At 41.0% G+C, this 17,586-nt stretch overlaps 1 protein-coding gene across 1 annotated transcript in view; it reads right to left on the bottom strand.

Moving 5' to 3' along the window:
- LOC136438372 (uncharacterized) overlaps positions 1 to 17,586 on the bottom strand; it is a 110,950-nt gene that overhangs the window by 49,047 nt on the left and 44,317 nt on the right. The window contains exons 49-74 of the mRNA XM_066433140.1: positions 17,459 to 17,563; positions 16,848 to 17,009; positions 16,361 to 16,492; positions 15,798 to 15,947; positions 14,754 to 14,927; positions 13,700 to 13,900; positions 13,152 to 13,314; positions 11,457 to 11,578; positions 10,910 to 11,090; positions 10,366 to 10,490; positions 9,871 to 10,041; positions 8,993 to 9,315; positions 8,454 to 8,658; positions 7,947 to 8,140; positions 7,209 to 7,413; positions 6,844 to 6,915; positions 6,211 to 6,311; positions 5,535 to 5,729; positions 5,038 to 5,206; positions 4,414 to 4,647; positions 3,911 to 4,087; positions 3,251 to 3,487; positions 2,750 to 2,923; positions 1,997 to 2,136; positions 1,195 to 1,435; positions 383 to 538 (exon numbers count right to left, since the gene is read on the bottom strand). Of these exons, the coding sequence (XP_066289237.1) occupies positions 383 to 538; positions 1,195 to 1,435; positions 1,997 to 2,136; positions 2,750 to 2,923; positions 3,251 to 3,487; positions 3,911 to 4,087; positions 4,414 to 4,647; positions 5,038 to 5,206; positions 5,535 to 5,729; positions 6,211 to 6,311; positions 6,844 to 6,915; positions 7,209 to 7,413; positions 7,947 to 8,140; positions 8,454 to 8,658; positions 8,993 to 9,315; positions 9,871 to 10,041; positions 10,366 to 10,490; positions 10,910 to 11,090; positions 11,457 to 11,578; positions 13,152 to 13,314; positions 13,700 to 13,900; positions 14,754 to 14,927; positions 15,798 to 15,947; positions 16,361 to 16,492; positions 16,848 to 17,009; positions 17,459 to 17,563 (4,509 nt within the window). The remainder of the gene's footprint in view (positions 1 to 382; positions 539 to 1,194; positions 1,436 to 1,996; positions 2,137 to 2,749; positions 2,924 to 3,250; positions 3,488 to 3,910; positions 4,088 to 4,413; positions 4,648 to 5,037; positions 5,207 to 5,534; positions 5,730 to 6,210; positions 6,312 to 6,843; positions 6,916 to 7,208; positions 7,414 to 7,946; positions 8,141 to 8,453; positions 8,659 to 8,992; positions 9,316 to 9,870; positions 10,042 to 10,365; positions 10,491 to 10,909; positions 11,091 to 11,456; positions 11,579 to 13,151; positions 13,315 to 13,699; positions 13,901 to 14,753; positions 14,928 to 15,797; positions 15,948 to 16,360; positions 16,493 to 16,847; positions 17,010 to 17,458; positions 17,564 to 17,586) is intronic.

Below are 17,586 nucleotides of genomic sequence, written 5' to 3'. Positions count from 1 at the left end.
CAGATCTCAGAGCTGTATGGCAGAATTGTTATGATACAAACTGGAAACACTTAGCCTGGAGCCCAGCCTTGTTTGCTCTGGTCCGCTCCCAATGTCGCTACAACGGCAATGCTAGGAGTGGACCAAAGCAAACAAGGCTAAACTCCAGGCTAGGAAACACTGGTCTCTTTCCTGATGTGGAGGATTTCCAATTTTTTTTTTTCAGAGAGTTGAGGGCACTTTAAGCCTGCCCAACTCTAACATTCATTTCACGACCAGTGTCTGAGGTATCTGAAATTGATTTCTGAACCATCAGAGGCATTAAGAATCATTATTTAAATTTAACAACGATAAACAAGAAAATAATTTGAATTCAAAAATAAACAACTACTTGAGTACCCACCACGAGGACAGACGACATAGACTTTCTGCATCCTAACATTGTTGGCCTCAAGCTTCTCCTTGTACATGCCAGTGTAGTCCACCCCCTGCTGCTGTGTGCTGTCCACTATCACAGCCAGGTACTGCAGGCCACAGGCATCAGGGGGGATGGGCAATCCTAACATGGAAAATCACCAATTACATCAGACTTTGACTATCAACTACCAACCATCTTTCACCTGCTGCTGACATCACACATCTACATCTACATCTACACATTACTCGGCAAAGCCCCGCGAGGGGCATAACGCCAAGGGAATTGTCAGGGTCACGCCCAGCTGCAGCAGGTGGTGGTGGTGATGGTGAAAAAACACTTTTGGAAAGTGTTTTGAGCAACTGGGTCCTCATTTAGTTCAATGGGTTCAATCCCTGTGATGAAGAATAGTTTATATCTTGGAATATTTTCAGTGGTTTTCAAGATATATCTTTCAAATGTATTACCTGTTTCTGTATCTATATAGCTGGTATAACCGCCCTTTGGCGTAACACGCCAGCTTTGCAGGCACACGGCGCAGCAGTAGCTGGTTATATTACACCAAACAACCTGGCTATTACTGTACTACAGAAAAACACTGCAAAAGCATCCTTTCCCCTTCTACCACAAAATTAAATCCCCATGAAAGTAAATGAATTTACAGCAGATGAAACTTTTAGAAAACAAATCAAATGGTATTGCACAACAATTGTGATGGGCACAAGGTATGGAAAATTGGTAAACAGTTCTGAACAACAAGTCTAAAATCTCCACTATTCTATACATAATGCAACTCCCACCTTGCATGTTGTCCGACAGGTCTAACATATCCCCATCCATGATCTTTCCCCTCAGCACCTCCCCCTGTGGGAAGGACATGTTGTAGTCCACCATCCGGTCATCCTCATCGATGAACTCGTCCTCTGACAAGACAAACTTGAAGTGGAAGTTGTAGGCTGGACGGGCGGCCGTCATAGGGGGCAACGTCAATGGGCCCGTAAACTGTACCATCAGTTGGAACAGGACGTAGATGGGCTGGTTCTGGATGAAAAGATAGGTCAACAACATGGACTGTAAGTTCATAGAATTCATTTTGAAGCAAGAGAACTTTGGACTAGTAGAACTAGTATTTGGAACTGGCAGAGGTAGTATGTAAATGTCATATGTGACAAAAACCAATGGGTATGGTGAGTCTCTAGCTCATGATGTATTCTGCATCTGTATAGCCAGTACAACTGCCCTTTGGCATATCACACTAGCTTTATAGGCACACAGCACAGCGGTAGCTAGTTATATCACACCGAACAACCTGTCACACCCACACATGTAACATTTGCACATCTAGCTATAACGCTTAGCATTGTTTAAGCTAAGTAGTGAGGATACTCCTACTGTACTTGGTAGCAACAAATTCCACTCAACTAGAGATCTAGGAAAAAATACATTTTTGAGCATGTCAATCCTGGGTTTAGAACTCTGGTACTTGAGGGCAGGGCTATTGGTCTTTTCTAATAAGTATAAAAAACAATAATGTACTATGTTCATAATGTAAAGTGTACCTGGATTGACTTGTTTAGTAATAATACAAAATTTCAAACATACCAAAATGTCCTGACTTCCCACCATTCCCTGTCCCTCCTGGTACAGGTAGTGGTTCTCAGGTGTGGACACGTCGTGCTGTATGGTGTTACCTCCCAGCAGGTGGAAGTCTTCAACACTGAGGTCAACTGTGGCATCTGCACCTAAGGAACACAGAGTTGACCTTTTGAAATATTCTATATGTTTAAAAGAATCTTAATGAGATGAGTACAATTACAATTAGTATTGCTTCCAATCTAATTAATAAGTTCTACTTGGTCTAAAGTGGGGTCTTTGATGAATTATGAGATTGGTTACATGCTAGCAAAATACATTGTACACTTTATCAATAAAAGCATCTTAAAAGTAACAAACCATTGTCCAACACACCTGTAACAGTTGGGCTATAGTTGCTTCACATTTTGCCACTTTCAAAATCTTAAAACTCTTGATGCAATGGACAGAGGTGTCTGAGAGCTCAAGCGCTAAGTTATGATTCATAATAATCATGATACCCAAGAAAAAGCCTAATATATTGAAACGAATAGCAAAGCTACAAACGTGTAACATAAACACTAAAAAACATGCCACTTACTACCATAAGTAGTTTCATCAATTTGGTAAATATACATGTAAACTGTGTTAAAGGAGTCATAGACTCCAGTTATGTTTGAGACCATATCCTTGCCATTATGTCACAATGTAGTATGGAGTTCATTGAGCCCTGAGGAAGGTAGCCAAAAGAATTACCAAACCATATACATGTAAACCACTTACTATTCCAGCAGTCTGCCCAGGGTAGTTTCTGTCTGGCCATGTTGTTGGCGATGACAGGATCGGGTATGTCAGACATGCTCACTTCCACTGCCAGGGAGTTGACCATGGGACAGTGGCTGTCATCCAAGGTCAGGTCTCCTCCCAACCTCAGCACAGAAGAGTAACCAGTAGGGTCTACATGGCATGAAACAAAGGGTTATGATATCAGTATGATAATACTGTAACATGATTGCACCATTAACAGCTAAGGTCTGATATAATTCTGATCGACTTGTCACTGCCAAAAAGCATAATTACATCAAACTGTAGGATTATTATATGACTAAAAGAGTTTTGAAATAGAAATCTAAAAATATGAGGTTTGCTAGATTTTCATTCATAGTGCCAAGCCTGATTATTTTTTGACCTAATTCTTTAACCTTAAAATGCAGTCAATCTAAAAAAATACCTTTCTGCAATCTTAGTATTCTGAGTATTTTGAGGCTTGGTTTTGAGGTTTACCTCTGTCATATGGTGAGATACTCCTGAAGGTCTCCTCAAAGGTGACATCTTCCTCCATGTCTCCTGAAGTACCCATCAACAGTTTGACTGACAGCTGGAAGACAGACAGGTCCTTGGGGTAGCAGTCTTCCTTCCTGTGGCAGGTCAGTACTACAGACATGTTGACTGGGGTGGGCACATCTTCCTGAATATATGTCTGTGAGGAGGACAGCTGAAGGTGGGACACTCCCATCAAATCTGCAGCAGGGGCGGTGGAATGGGAAAGGTTGATAACAGAGCTGTACATAGAACTTTTTTGTGAGAGATCACTATAGACACCTCTGTCAGCGCCCGGTAACATACATCGTGCAATCGTCTAGGATCACAAAGTGCGGCCATTCCTGCAAAATTCAGCTGTCATGTTACTTAATAGGCTGTTTTAGATCCTTGTCGGTGGTTAGTTCTTTTACAGCGTGCTTGAAAATTCTACAGCATTAAAACCGTGTGTGACAGCCTACAGCAAAAGTGACCAAACATCACAGATATACTAGTCTGAAAGTTAACTTAATAACAGACCTGACATGTGAACTGCCAGTCTTCTAAAGGGGCTCGGAAATCTGCCTTGGGTGATTTCAAATCACAGAAAGCAGGTAGTTACTTAGTTAGTATTAGTTTTAATACCTGAGTCACACTGCACAAACACCTGTTGCCTGCCCAGGTTGTTCATCTCCAGTGGCTCTGTGATCTCATTACTGTTATCCAGCTTCACAATGGCGTACACCAGCCCACAGTAGGACCTGTCCTCCAACTCTGGGAACGTCTGGGCAGGGTTGCTCCAGTCCATGTCCGCTTCCATACCTACATGTACACAGGTTGTTGTTAAGTTACTTAGACAGAGGTGGTCATCCATTGTTTCTTGTACAATTCTTGTGCACTAGATGTATAGGGTTAGAGTACATGTAGCGCATCATCTTTCTGTTTCTTGACATTTTGGACAGTTTTGCAGAAAAAGAGTTCCTACCAGTTGTTACATCATTATTCAAATACTTTGACCAGCAACATAGATATCATTGTATATGAGTGCTTTTATATAATGCAAGTCCAACCAACATTTTTCCAGAGATATGAACACCAATTTTACCTCTGCTAACTTTTCTTTCTAAAGCTCTAACATGGGTACTTACCAGCTGTAACATTCACAATCTCGGTAGATGTAAAAACTTGTAGATCTTCATCATCCAAGACCTGGTTCAGAGACAGATACAGGGTGTAGCTGATGAACTCCTTCCTGATGTCCCCCTTGTTTGCCACGGCTCCCACCGAGAAGTGCGGAGACAGATTCAGCATGTACATAGACGTGCCGTCGGCAGCAATGATTTCTGGCAGCCCGAAGTTCTTCACAGAGATGTCATAGTAGGCTGGTGGAAAATATCACCAAAACTCATCAATAACTGACTTAAACATAAGCAAATGATGACCAAGACATCAAACCTTGCCAAGGAAACCCCACACTGGTTGAGAGCGGTTTCATCCAATGTGGCATTTTGCTTTACAGATGTTGTTCTTTAAAGCATGTAAAAATGGTCTGAAGTGCAAACTGTCAACTATAGAACTTTAATTTTCTTGCCTGACAGGCTAGATATACAAGTCGAGGCTAATTCCAGCACATTGCAATGAGTTATCTGCTACAGAGCATGCAGGACCTTACACCACCATTGTGACAAAAGTAACATGTATCAGTAACCACTATTTCAGCACCAAGGGCATCCCCAGAAGAATTAAGTCTGAGTGCCAGTTAGAAGCCCCACCTTCTGGGTTTCCTTCACATTGCAGGGGCAGTGGTGGGTCGGTTATCAGGTAGTTGTTGTGTAGGGAGGTCTCGTCTGCCCTGATGTTGGAGCCTTTCTCCACTCTCAGAATCCAGTAGGAGGTTGCAGCACACACAATGTCGGTGAAAGCCTTGCCATTCAGATGTCCCTATGAGAAAAAAACATGAACTGAAAATGACATTTCTTACTATATGCTGTATATGAATGAAATAAGCATTTGAGTGCACTTCATGCTATTGACAGTAAGCATACAATAATTATGATATTAACAATTTTGCCCGTTAAAACGTTTGACAAATATTTGTTCTCCTGATGATATAAAAAAGGAGCCTTTAGATGAAATTATAAATCAAAATAATAAGAAAAGGTACAGTTACTATACAAAAGTCTTTGGCTTTCTCTTGCCTAATCATTTACCCAAAACAATGCTTTTAATTAACAATTGCCTGGAAATATTTTCAAAACTGCAAAATCACCTTGATACCCATTAGCGTCCTTTTCTCCCCACTCCCCAGGGGCCTGTAGATATCAGGTGGGTAATGCCACCCCTGGGTAGGGCTCAGCTCGATGGCTGTGTGGGGGCTGAAGTCTGCCGTCTCACTGGCGTACAATTTGATCAGGAAGTTCTCATGACCAGGCGAGGCAGCCTCAAACGGCAACACTGCAACATTCTGGAATACAGAGGAAGAATTAATCTACATGACTTGTACCTTTCGAAAGCTGGTGTGTTACACGAAGGGCAGTTATACCAGCTATCTCCTCTATCTTTGCATTTTGTACGAGAAAACATGGTGACTAAAGGGCTCAGTTGTTGGAATTTGTGTTATTTACAACTTGTAGAGACATGCAAAAGACAAGTGAACTGGACCAAATATATCTTGAAGTAAGTAAGTGTGGCTTTTTTCTTGAAATATTCTTGCAATATAGATCTTTGATGCAATGGCAGACATTTTCTCAGCATTGGAAATTTGGCATTAGCTTACTCTACTAGTAAGAGAATACACTGTATTTGCAATCATGTACGTTCTGTGGATTTCTATATTCTTTGAGTTAACAAAGTTTTTTTAATGAGACCTGGCAACAGACCGGACAATTACATAATATTGTAATTAAGAGATTTAATCTGAATTTGAAAATGTAATTGTTCACTACCTGTACAGTAACATCGAAGGTGACAGGCAGATCAGTGTAAGGCCAGATGTCCATCTGTCCATGTAGCGGGTACATAACCAGGTCTGACACACTCAGCACATCTACAGGACAAGATACCAACAATATTGCAATATTGCAATAAACACGTTCCTCTCAAATAGACCAATCCTATACGCCTTTTCACCTGTCAAAATGTCTGAAATATTTCACAGCCCAGTAGCCACTCTTATTGGTTGAACTGCTAATTGGCATGCTCTTATTGGTTGAACTGCTAATTGTCGTGCTCTTATTGGTTGAACTGCTAATTGTCATGCTCTTATTGGTTGAACTGCTAATTGGCATGCTCTTATTGGTTGAACTGCTAATTGTCGCGCTCGATCTTATTGGTTGAACTGCTAATTGTCATGGTCATATTGGATGAACTGATAATTGGCAAGCTCTTATTGGTTGAACTGCTAATTTGCATGCTCTTATTGGTTATACTGCTAACTGCCATGTTATCATTGGTTGAAACACTATTGTGATGGACAGCCAGGATCAGTCTATTCACTCTTAGTGCAACATGTACAAAAACATTTAATTCAAAGGGAAAATCTGTTGATGACAATCTTGACGCAGACTTTTCAAACATACCTGCATTACACAGTACAGTGATGGGGATAACTGCAGTGTTGTTCAGTTCACTCCTCTCAGATATCAGATTACCTGCAGCAAACAAACAAACAAACAAACAAACAAACAAATAAAAAATATCTACTATGTATGTGACAATACTTAACATTTGGGCCTGCATTGTTAGCGGTAACACCTAGCTTCGGTGCACAGTGAACCAGTCAGTATTGCCCTTAAGAAGATGACAGACAGCCATTGAAATGTCGGCTCTTGTTGAATACGTGGTTGTGAATAAAGAACTTTGCTATTCAAGAATTATACATCACAAAAAAGGGAAAAATAATGGAAGAAAACAGGGAGGATATTCTGAATTTTGATAGAAGTACCAGTGTCAATGACAACTCCAAGAAACACTGAGCCACAGTATTGGGACCCATCGGGCTGTTGAGGGATGACCAAGTTGTCTCCCCCCAAGTTCAGGAAAATGGTTTCTTCTGATGTCTTTGTTGGGACCTGGTCAGGGTCAAAGGTGACCGAACCAAGCCTCCTTCTCAGCTCGGATTCTCCCAGACTGCCAAAGCTGTGAGGAATCTGTGCAAATATTGCATGTTTAACACATCACTCACATATATGCATTAGAGCATTGCTTAAACTAACTTAAAGACAAACTGCAAAGATATGAATATTACCTACAGTTTTACACTGATGACCAAGTAGAACTTTGCACTACTCATGATGTATACAAATTGTTTCATCATGTATCAGGAAACTTGAGAGAGATGTTTCTTAGTCCAGTTTTGCCTGCTACAGAAAGGGACAAAATGCTAAATCTTTTACTAAAACTGTGACTAAGAAAAACAGCTCCTACACAGGTTTGATGTGATTGGCGACATTCCCTTCACCCTTTTTCACATTAAGCTTAACCTTAAGTACATTAACCTTAAAAATACTAAATGTGACATCATGGATGGATGGAATCTAATGTGATTACCTAGCAGACTGGAATTATGATTTGTAAGGTCTGATATTCAATAGAATCAGAAGGGGATATTTTGTACAAACATAGTATGTTCGTTGAACAATTGAATGTAATCAGGAGCAGTTGTACAAGCGCTTTCAGTTACCTTTATATCCATATCAGTGTGTATCTCCTGATCCAGTGACAGGTACAGCTCTATGTCGATGGGAGTGATGTGGAAGTTGAAGGTCGCCGACCCTGCCAACTCCACAGCCAGCAGCAGCTGGTAGTCGCGTGGTTCTCCCTCCACAAACACACCGTCACCCGTGTTCAACAGTCGCGTGTACAGGTCTATGGTGTCTATAGTGGGAGGCAAAGTATGAGAATTGTCATGACAAATATTATCACATGTTATGATAATGGTCACTGTTCTTTCATAAACAGAACAAGGATGAAATTAGGTGATGTCAACTATCATGATTTTGCTGGGTCCCCTAAGACTGCCACGTGTTTAAAAAATTTCAATTGATATCATTAAGGCCTGAAGAATGAACATCAAAGAATGTGCATACCTCAGGGATTACTGATTCTGTCTTTAGTAGATTCCTTAAATTTGCGATTCCTATGTTCACTGAAATATGGGGATTATGATGTTCTGCTAATGTCTTTTTACCTCCAGAACAGTCCAGCATGTCAGCTGGCCAGATGGAACAGACCACGTTGTCCGTGGGGGTGGCATCCATGTGACGAATGTTGTCTGCTCCCTTCAGTGTCACTTCCACACAGATGAAGGTTGTGATTTTGCAAACGTCGTGGGGAACACTGATTGGAGCAGCCAGGTTTGTCAGGGCAAGTTCCGCACCTGAGTTCACCAGACCCTGAATGACAAAATTGATATCTTGAGTTAGTTGGGAAAATTAAGGAAAGTATACATTGAATGAATAGTTTCAGTAGGTTGGTAAATCACTAGGTATTAACTTAAAGGCTGTTTGTTTGTACACAATCAATGATAATCAACTGCCAACATTTTGATAGTCCTTCTGCTACCTTACTCAGGGCAACAATGACGGCTCTACTACTATCACTGCTGGGTGGTGCTGATAAGAATGTGGTTCCAAACAGTGGGAAGTAGAACAAGCAAAAGGACAAAAAAAAGTTGTGTGCAAAGAACTTTGTTAAACCAGTGTCACTTTCATGTTCACAGTGTCATGCCACAAAATGTCTGTGGTCAAGCTCATCTTGATCAAACTTCTCACATGTACATGTACTTGCCTGCAGAAGGTTGTGACTCTCTGGTCCATAGGTAACACTGGATGGAAATTTGATAGCGCCTCCCTCCCCATTCAAATTAGACAGGAAGACATCCGATTGGTCAGAGATGTACACATTCCAATCCAGCTGCTCCACCCCATTGGTCAGTGGCCTCCCGTGGTTCAGCAGGGTGACATTGATGAGCACAGGAGTGAGGGTGTCCTCGTATACCCTGGCTGTCTTCAGGGGCTGGACAGTAAAGGAGCCTGGCTCCAGGGAAAGATCTGAAAAAGGTAGAGAAGAGAGAAATCTTATGATCCAGTCTTATGCTTAGGTCACATTTCCAATCCGGGGCCCGGTCGGGCAGCTTGCGGGAACGACAAATATGATATAAAAGACAACAAAAGACAAAAAACGTTAAAAATTACTCCTAACTACAAATTGTGTATTTTCTTGATATTCATTCTTTATTTTTCGTTTTCGCCAACACCCCGGCCGGGCCTCGGCTTGGGAATGTGACCTAAGCATTACCAGTACCAGTTTTAGATATGGAGCAGACTAATTTCTTATTAAATGCCTTCAACTATTGAAGAAGGCCCATTGGAAAAACTAGTTTGTGTGAATTAAAGTTCTTAACTGGAACTATGCTGCTACAGTTGTCTTACTGAGAAATGACTGCAGTGCAAAAGACGTTGGGAAGCTATAAGATGGTCTGCTCTACAAATATCAATAAGGTACCAGTTTTGTTCTATACTTTGAAGCTAATTTTCATATTAGCATAAAGCATATCCCAAAATTTAATTGACTACAATAAACAAAGTCAGGTACTGTGACATTACCCAGATCACACCAGACACCAGGGCTCCTCCCAGTGGAGACGTTGGCGCACATCATGTTGTCTGCTGAGGTCCAGTCCTGGAGTCCCAACATGACCTCCGTGTCATAGGTCAAACACAAGTACAGCTCTGTCTGGCACTTCTCAATAGGGATGGTCATGGTTGCAGACACATCTACAGCGTTAGGAAAAGTAAAGGACATGTTATGATCAATGACATGATTTTTGTGACAAGTAAACCATCTTTCTACATTCTTTGGCAAAAAAGCTTATGTTTATCAATTGACCAGTACAGTAAACTAAGGACAGACACTGATCTGAACTGTCAATTGTATTTTTGACTTCAGAAAATCATTGACAATTTGTATTCAAGAGCAGTTCATCATTATAATTGTTATTATTGGCATGCTTACGGTACCGGTAGGTTCTAGAAGACCCATTGAATGACATTGACAGCAGTCTGACAATACTGAAAAACTAAGAATGAAGATAATCTTACCTGTAAATGTCCTTGTGCTTCCTGATGGCCAGACAGACTTCCTCAAGGGTTCATCCTCCTCCTTAAAGATGAAAGTTGTCTCAAGTTCAAGGGCACCCACCCCATCAGTGTCCAGTCCAGCATACCTGCAGGACGATTCAAAATGGCCGAGTCACCGAAGGGCAAAATAGACTGTAGAGATTGCAATACTTTACCAAGACTTTATCATTTCCCCCATATCTTGATCTTTCTCATAATTTCATTATCTAGTTCCATAGGAAAAGTCCTACCCATGAACATCAATAATAACAATCCATTCACAGCCTTTTAACCTTCTCCCTGCTGCCTAACCCCATCTATAACCAATAGAGTTGGTAACCAAATGGATACTTCAGTGTTCTAAAGGTTAATGATCTGTTGATGAGAAATATTCTGAGGAAATAAATGTTGTAAAACAAGCCAAAAAATGGACAGAGATTCAAAACCTTAACACTACAATTATTGCAACACTACCATTATTGTGTTACATTCAGCATCTTGCAGCAGAAAATACCCGAAGCCCTACCTCATGTCTAATGTGTCTGACAGAAGGAGTTTTAGGGCAATGTTGGGCACCCCTCTGCTGGCTTGTGGAATGGTACCACCTAGGTTGGCGAAGCTGACGGTGAAGTTGACTTGTGTTGGGAAACCGGCTGAAATCTTGTCATTCTGGGTCCTCAGATTGTGGAACATCTCAATGCTAAGACCTTGAAATAAAGCTTTTGTCACTCTTGGCATTATGCAACAAGATCAGGATGATATACAAAGTCACTATTCTGGACATTTCAACAAAGTAGGTTGAATCATAATCAAGATCCACCAAAAACTCAAGGATGGGGTAGTCATAAAACAAAATGTTTCATTCCAATTACTGTTTGTTTTTAAATAAAATCACACACTCAGATAACTCGGACCCTCTCCTTTTAGTTTTAATATAATTTGATGATATCCCAAAACTTTTAGTTTAAAAGCCTAAGAAAATATTGTCTTTTTCAGTCAATAGCTTTCATGATGAGTTCAGGCATGAAGACATGTCATATAAAAACACTTGAGGTGAATAGAATACTTCGTACCTGCATCAGGACAGGTGAGAGCGATGTGTTGCCAGGCCATGTTGTTCTGCAGGTCGTTGACCTCAGCAAGCCTGTCATCAGAGTCCACATGGACACCAAGATAAGGACTAGTGTCACAGAACCTGCCAGGATTTAAGAAAAAAATACATTTTTGCTCCTGAATGATTGGTAACGTTGGTTAACATAAATTCGCGGGGTACTTAAATTCGCCATTTTTTGAAACGGTGTATTTTAGGGATATGTGCTAGATGCAAAATCAGTTATAACGCCAGCAATGCAAACCGGATAGACTAACGTATTCAGAAGACTGGCTGAAAAGCTTCGATAACCATGCATTAGAAGTTGGCGGCGTCAAAAACTCTCCGTCCCTTATTGACAGAGTCTGGGGGCTTCGTGGGAGAATCACACTGCACGGTTGTTCGCTGGTTTATAAGACAAAAGTCACATCTCCTGCCTGCTAAACACAATTATTTACAAGACAACTTGTTACAATCTCTTTTGCTAACCTGCAACTGGATTCAAAGTGTGATCAATCATCAAAACTCCTCTTTGTTGCTACAACCTACGGCACATGTATTTTCCCCCCGTCATATCATTACCCAGAATCCTGTCGTCAAGCAGACGACAAAGGTTTGTGAGGAACACTTTTTTGTCTAAATGTTGCGTGTGATAGTGGACTGATTCAGACGATGTTTTCCTCAAAATTTGCTCCTAACTCAACAAGGAACACATGGACATAGTTGTATAACCATTGCTACGGCATCCAGCTAACTTCCCATGAATAATGTACACGTTGCCATGACGGTGGGGATCGACTTTGAGTGACGTTCTACCGACTCAACAAACGGGATGTTACCGAAGGCCTGATGTGTGCGGTACGGCCGTTTTTCGTGTATTTTTTTACTTGGACACGTCTATATCCATAGCACTCTCCTCAAGCCAAGGATGGAACGAATAGCTGCTGTATAAAATGTACTTAGCGGTAGGATATTCAAGACGAATCTTCTCTCCCGAAATAATGTTCACACCTGTCCGACAACACCGTAATTGTGCGTGCGGCGGACAGTAGTTTCAAGTTGAAATATTATAGTGTCAGCACAACTAGAGACAAAATCTACCATATATATGATTAGTGCAAAGATAGTACATGATACTGACAGAATAATAGAAAAAAAGGATGGTTTATTGTTCTGCTAGATTGATTTCAGTCAACCATTATCAGAAAAATGGTGAATCTATGTTACCCAACGTTACACATGAATTTCCAAGAAAAGAAGGACAGGTTCAATTAGAGGCCCCCTAGTAGCTTTCTATGGTACTACAGCAGAATGTCCAGTTTTGATATCTTGTTTCTGCTGTGTTGCGGAAGTTGATTTCTACTGCACAAACAAATCTCGAAATCTTAGATACTTTTGCTGAGCCATATTTTTCTTGCCACTTCAAAATCTGATAAAAATAAAAAGCATCTTACCATAACAGTTATCTACCTCAACAAAAATAATATGCAGATCATGATCAGATTTTCTGTTGACAGAGATAGCAATCAGGATGCTGATCCTGATCACGACAGATACAGATGATTACGACCTCTTCTAGCATAATTGACCAGATCCATATCTATACATGAACAAATATTTTAACTTGTAACCTTTTTCTTAGTCAATGTAGATGACAGGTATAAAAAAAGCATGATACCTCTTCAGCTCCGGGTAGTTTGCAAGGTTGAGGAACAAGGCACCATCCAGGTTGAGCTCAGTGTAGAACCCCTCATTAGGCATCTGGCGTATGGGATACGCCGCCTTCAGCAGATACTCCTGCTCCACAGTGTAGTCAACATCCAGGACAAGGTTGTCTGGATCTAGCAAAAAGAAAACATCAACAGAAGGAAGCGTGAGTACATGCAACACCATATCAGAACATTCATGGAAACTGTGGAAAAACAATCCAAGTAGAAGAACAGGCTTCTTGAATGTAAAATTTGTTCCTAATTTAGTCATGTATTAAGCACTGTGCAATCTTTATTGCATCCATGAAATTAAGATATATGAAGAGAGGAAGGAAAATAGTCTGTGATGTGCCAACAACAACTGACAACTTCCAAAACTTAAAGATGTTATCATAGCAACATTAAAAGCATAGTTTGTCCAGAAGGGTCCAGTAAAAATCGGCTGAAGGTGAGAAATTCCAGCATATTTGATTAACTTAAAAGTTAAATATTATACAATGTATTCAACCTTCATTACCTGAATGGTCTCCAGATGGGGATACGATGAACTGGAAGTCAAAGTGGGTGTCGGAGAGAGACGGTCGGAGCCACACGTCTGTCCCAAGGGACAGCGCCACCCTCAAGCTGTAGGGGACGACACGCGTGGTGCTCAGGACATCCTGGCTGTTCAACCCTGTGTCCACCAGGTCAAAGGTCACAATACGGAGATCCATCCCATCTGTAGAGAAAAATCAAAAACATAAGCATTCTTTTTGAAACAGATACATTCTTTACAAACACAAACTAACAAAGTCAGCAGCAGGGAAAGGGAAACACAGTCAGCACCAGGGAAACACAGTCAGCACCAGGGAAACACAGTCAGACCCAGGGAAACACAGTCAGACCCAGGGACAGAGAAACACAGTCAGCACCAGGGACAGGGAAACATAGTTAGCACCAGGGACAGGGAAATACTGGGAGCCCTTGTAAATAATGACGCACTTCATGTGCAAATTTCTGTCACATGCAAAGTCATTGATGAATAAAAACTGAACTGAAATGTCAGCACCAGGGACAGGGAAACATAGTTAGCACTATGGTCAGGAAAACAGTCAGAAACAAGGACAGGGAAACACAGTCAGCACCAGGGAAAGGGAAACAAAGTCAGTACTGTGGACAGGGAAACACAGTCAGCACCAGGGACAGGGAAACACAGTCAGTACCAGGGACAGGGAAACACAGTCAGTACCAGGGACAGAGAAACACAGTCAGCACCAGGGACAGGGAAACACAGTCAGCACCAGGGACAGGGAAACAGAGTCAGTACCAGGCACAGGGAAAAACAGTCATCACCAGGGGCAGGGAAACACAGTCAGCACCGGGGACAGGGAAACACAGTCAGCACTATATATTTCTTCTTCTATTGCTGTGATGTAACCATCTTTTGAGGTTTATAACGTAATTGTAGTCAGTATCTATTCTTATTCTAGGTTGGAAAGAAACAAGATTTGAGATCACTGTCACTAGGACAAAACATCCCAACAACTGAAAAGAACAACAGCATGTTTCAACATACTAGCTGTCCCATATACCTGTGCAGTATGTGTCTCCTGGCTGTCCATTCACCCAGACGTCATCAACAGACATGATGTTGTTATGTTTGTTTGTTTCCAGGACGTTGTTGTCGGGGTCGACCACCACAGAGATGGTGTTGGACATGCCACAGAACCCCATCAGCTCCTCCATGGGCAACTGGATGGATCCATCTACCAAAATGTGGGAGACAATTACAGTAAAAGAAGGAAATTTTGCATTCACCATGGTGATGAAGGTGGTGTCTGATGCTGAATTGGCCTGGCATTTTTTGCATCAATGCCAAATCAGTCCAAATCCTTTGCCAATTAAGCATCAATGCTGCCCATTATGTGCTGACCATTTACTCATTCAAGCTACTGAGACTGCTTCTCTTCTTCTTCTTCTTCGGGAGTAGGTGGCCAACTTCAACTTGTTGAAGGTTCTGCCACACTTGGATGGGATGCTAATGCTGGAGGTGGTTCAGATGTAACAGTCAGTTCCATGTAGTGATGAGGGGTGATGAATGCTGTGTGCATTTAGTCCACGAAGGCAATCTTGTCTTTGAATGCTACAAAGTATGATATCCTAACTCCTGACAATAGCAAACTACACAAAATTAACCTTCTGCCCCTAGGCCACCAGTCGTCTTAGCACACAGGTGATGAGTTGATTATGTCAATTTTCTCTGACAGTGGGTACTGCAAAATATGCATTTAAGTTTGCGTGATCGATACTTTGCCCTAAGAGGAAAATGGAGTGTTTACAGTGGTTTTATGTTCGCGGCAGCACTATAGTCATATACTGCTACAGTATTGGACAAAAATGTATGCAGTGGTTTTAAGTTTGCGGTGAAACAGTCGCTGCAAAAACCGTGAACATAAAACCACTGCAAACATTTCTGCATTTACAGTAATACACAAGCATTGTGTTTTCTCAGGATATGCATAGTGACACATAAATCATAGGTGGTGGAACCGAAAACATTTTACTCTGTCAAATTTTTACTCTATCCCTACTTCTCTTAAGTTTTACAACATAGAGTGCTTATGTGTTGAGCTTACCTTGACTGGTTGTATACACAGACAGCCTGTAATCTCCTCCACAGATTTGGTCATTGTTTCCCCCACATGGCTCATCACATTCACTCTCCACAGCTCTCCCATGCTTGTCATACTCCTCCCCACAGAAGCACTCCACTCCATTCTGCAAGCCTGAAGGGAAGAATATGATCATGATGATTCTGTTACTGATACAAACCACACTCAACAGTGTAGAGGTGTTTTATGAAATATAATGACAGGACCTAACATAAGCTCTTATAATTCTACCAGACACTTTAAGAATGCTGCATATAAAACAAAAAGGCCTTGTCTTGTATGTCTCGTTATATGAAGAATGTATACCTTACTATGGATGCTGCAATGAATCTTAATTTCTTAATATGTCTCTGTAAATTCTTAATTCTTTTTGTATGGCAATCTTATGATGGTACCCTGCACATTAGTAGAGTTATGGGAGTTGATGTTATGTTATTTCAAAGCACCAGTAGATTTCTACAGAAGGCTTTCTATCAAAACAGAAATGATGTCATGTTCATTTTTCTTATGAATATTGGAGTCCTTACCTGCATATGGAGCATTGAAGCCTACACAGGCCTGAATGCATAGTCCCATGGTAAGTTGAGCACTATCTTGAGCACCAACAATGTCCAGTGCACGCCCAGGCGTCATGTCTTTGTAGCACCCAATGTAACTCCCTTTAAAGAGATTACATAATATATATAGATTAATTTGAAATTCTAAGACTTGCTGTGAAGTAATAAAGGTTGTAGAAAGTCATATCTTATACAATTGTTACACAATAATCAAAATGCAAATTCATCACAATTATCACATTTATCTCTTTACCATCCCTCTAGAAAAGAGTCGCCAACAAATAGTGCTTCGAGGGATTGAGACTTTTGTATCGACTTAGACACAAATATACATGTAGAGATTGTAATTCTCTGTAAAATATTTTCAATTGATCTTATAGATAACCTTTGCATATACAAATGCTGTATATTATTTTAGGTACATGATAGACACATTTCAACATTTATACCAACATACCAAGATTGATAATCCTGTCTGCTAGAGTTTCCTCATTTATCTGGGCTGCAATACCGGCAGGAATTGCTGTGGGGAGCTGCAGCTTGTGGCCCCGCCGAGAGACGAATACCTGGTAATTGAACAGTGGTTCATCCCCTTGAAGACTTGACCAGCCTCCTGAGTCTACAAGTAAGAAATAAGACTATTAGCAAGGATGTTCATGTAAAATAACAAAGATTAGTAATAGTCACTTTGAATTACGCAAATCACTAGGAATTTGTGATATCTCTTCCAGTTTATGCTCAAAGTGTGATAAGTAGGCAGTCTGGTTCCATGCACAAGAACACTCAACTAAACACTCAACTTCACCCGCATAACTTATTTTACCAAGAACTGTAGAACTTCAACTATAGAACTAGTGGAACAGACTACCAAAGAAGGCTGATGTGGTTAAGGATAGACAGAAAACAATTCAATGTTAAGCCAATGTGTTCCTCAGTGTACACTGCATGTCCTGGCTGTTAGTGACTGCTGTGGAATAATGTTGGGTGTCACTGAATAATGATATACATAAACACACACAAATACAAACACACAAAAAATGTAGCTAAGATTTTAATTTCAGAACTCACTGATAATGTCTACATCAAGGTTCAGCTGCAGATCCGTCCACCCTCCCAGCAGCAGTCTGCCTGTGGGCTGAACCCCAAAGTCTGCAATCATCAGGTCCACAGCATCTGGAAGGGGAAAAGAAATATTT

This window comes from Branchiostoma lanceolatum, chromosome 7, assembly GCF_035083965.1.
Source record: "Branchiostoma lanceolatum isolate klBraLanc5 chromosome 7, klBraLanc5.hap2, whole genome shotgun sequence".
NCBI classification, from domain to species: domain Eukaryota; kingdom Metazoa; phylum Chordata; class Leptocardii; order Amphioxiformes; family Branchiostomatidae; genus Branchiostoma; species Branchiostoma lanceolatum.
This window is presented reverse-complemented; position numbering and strand designations above follow the sequence as displayed.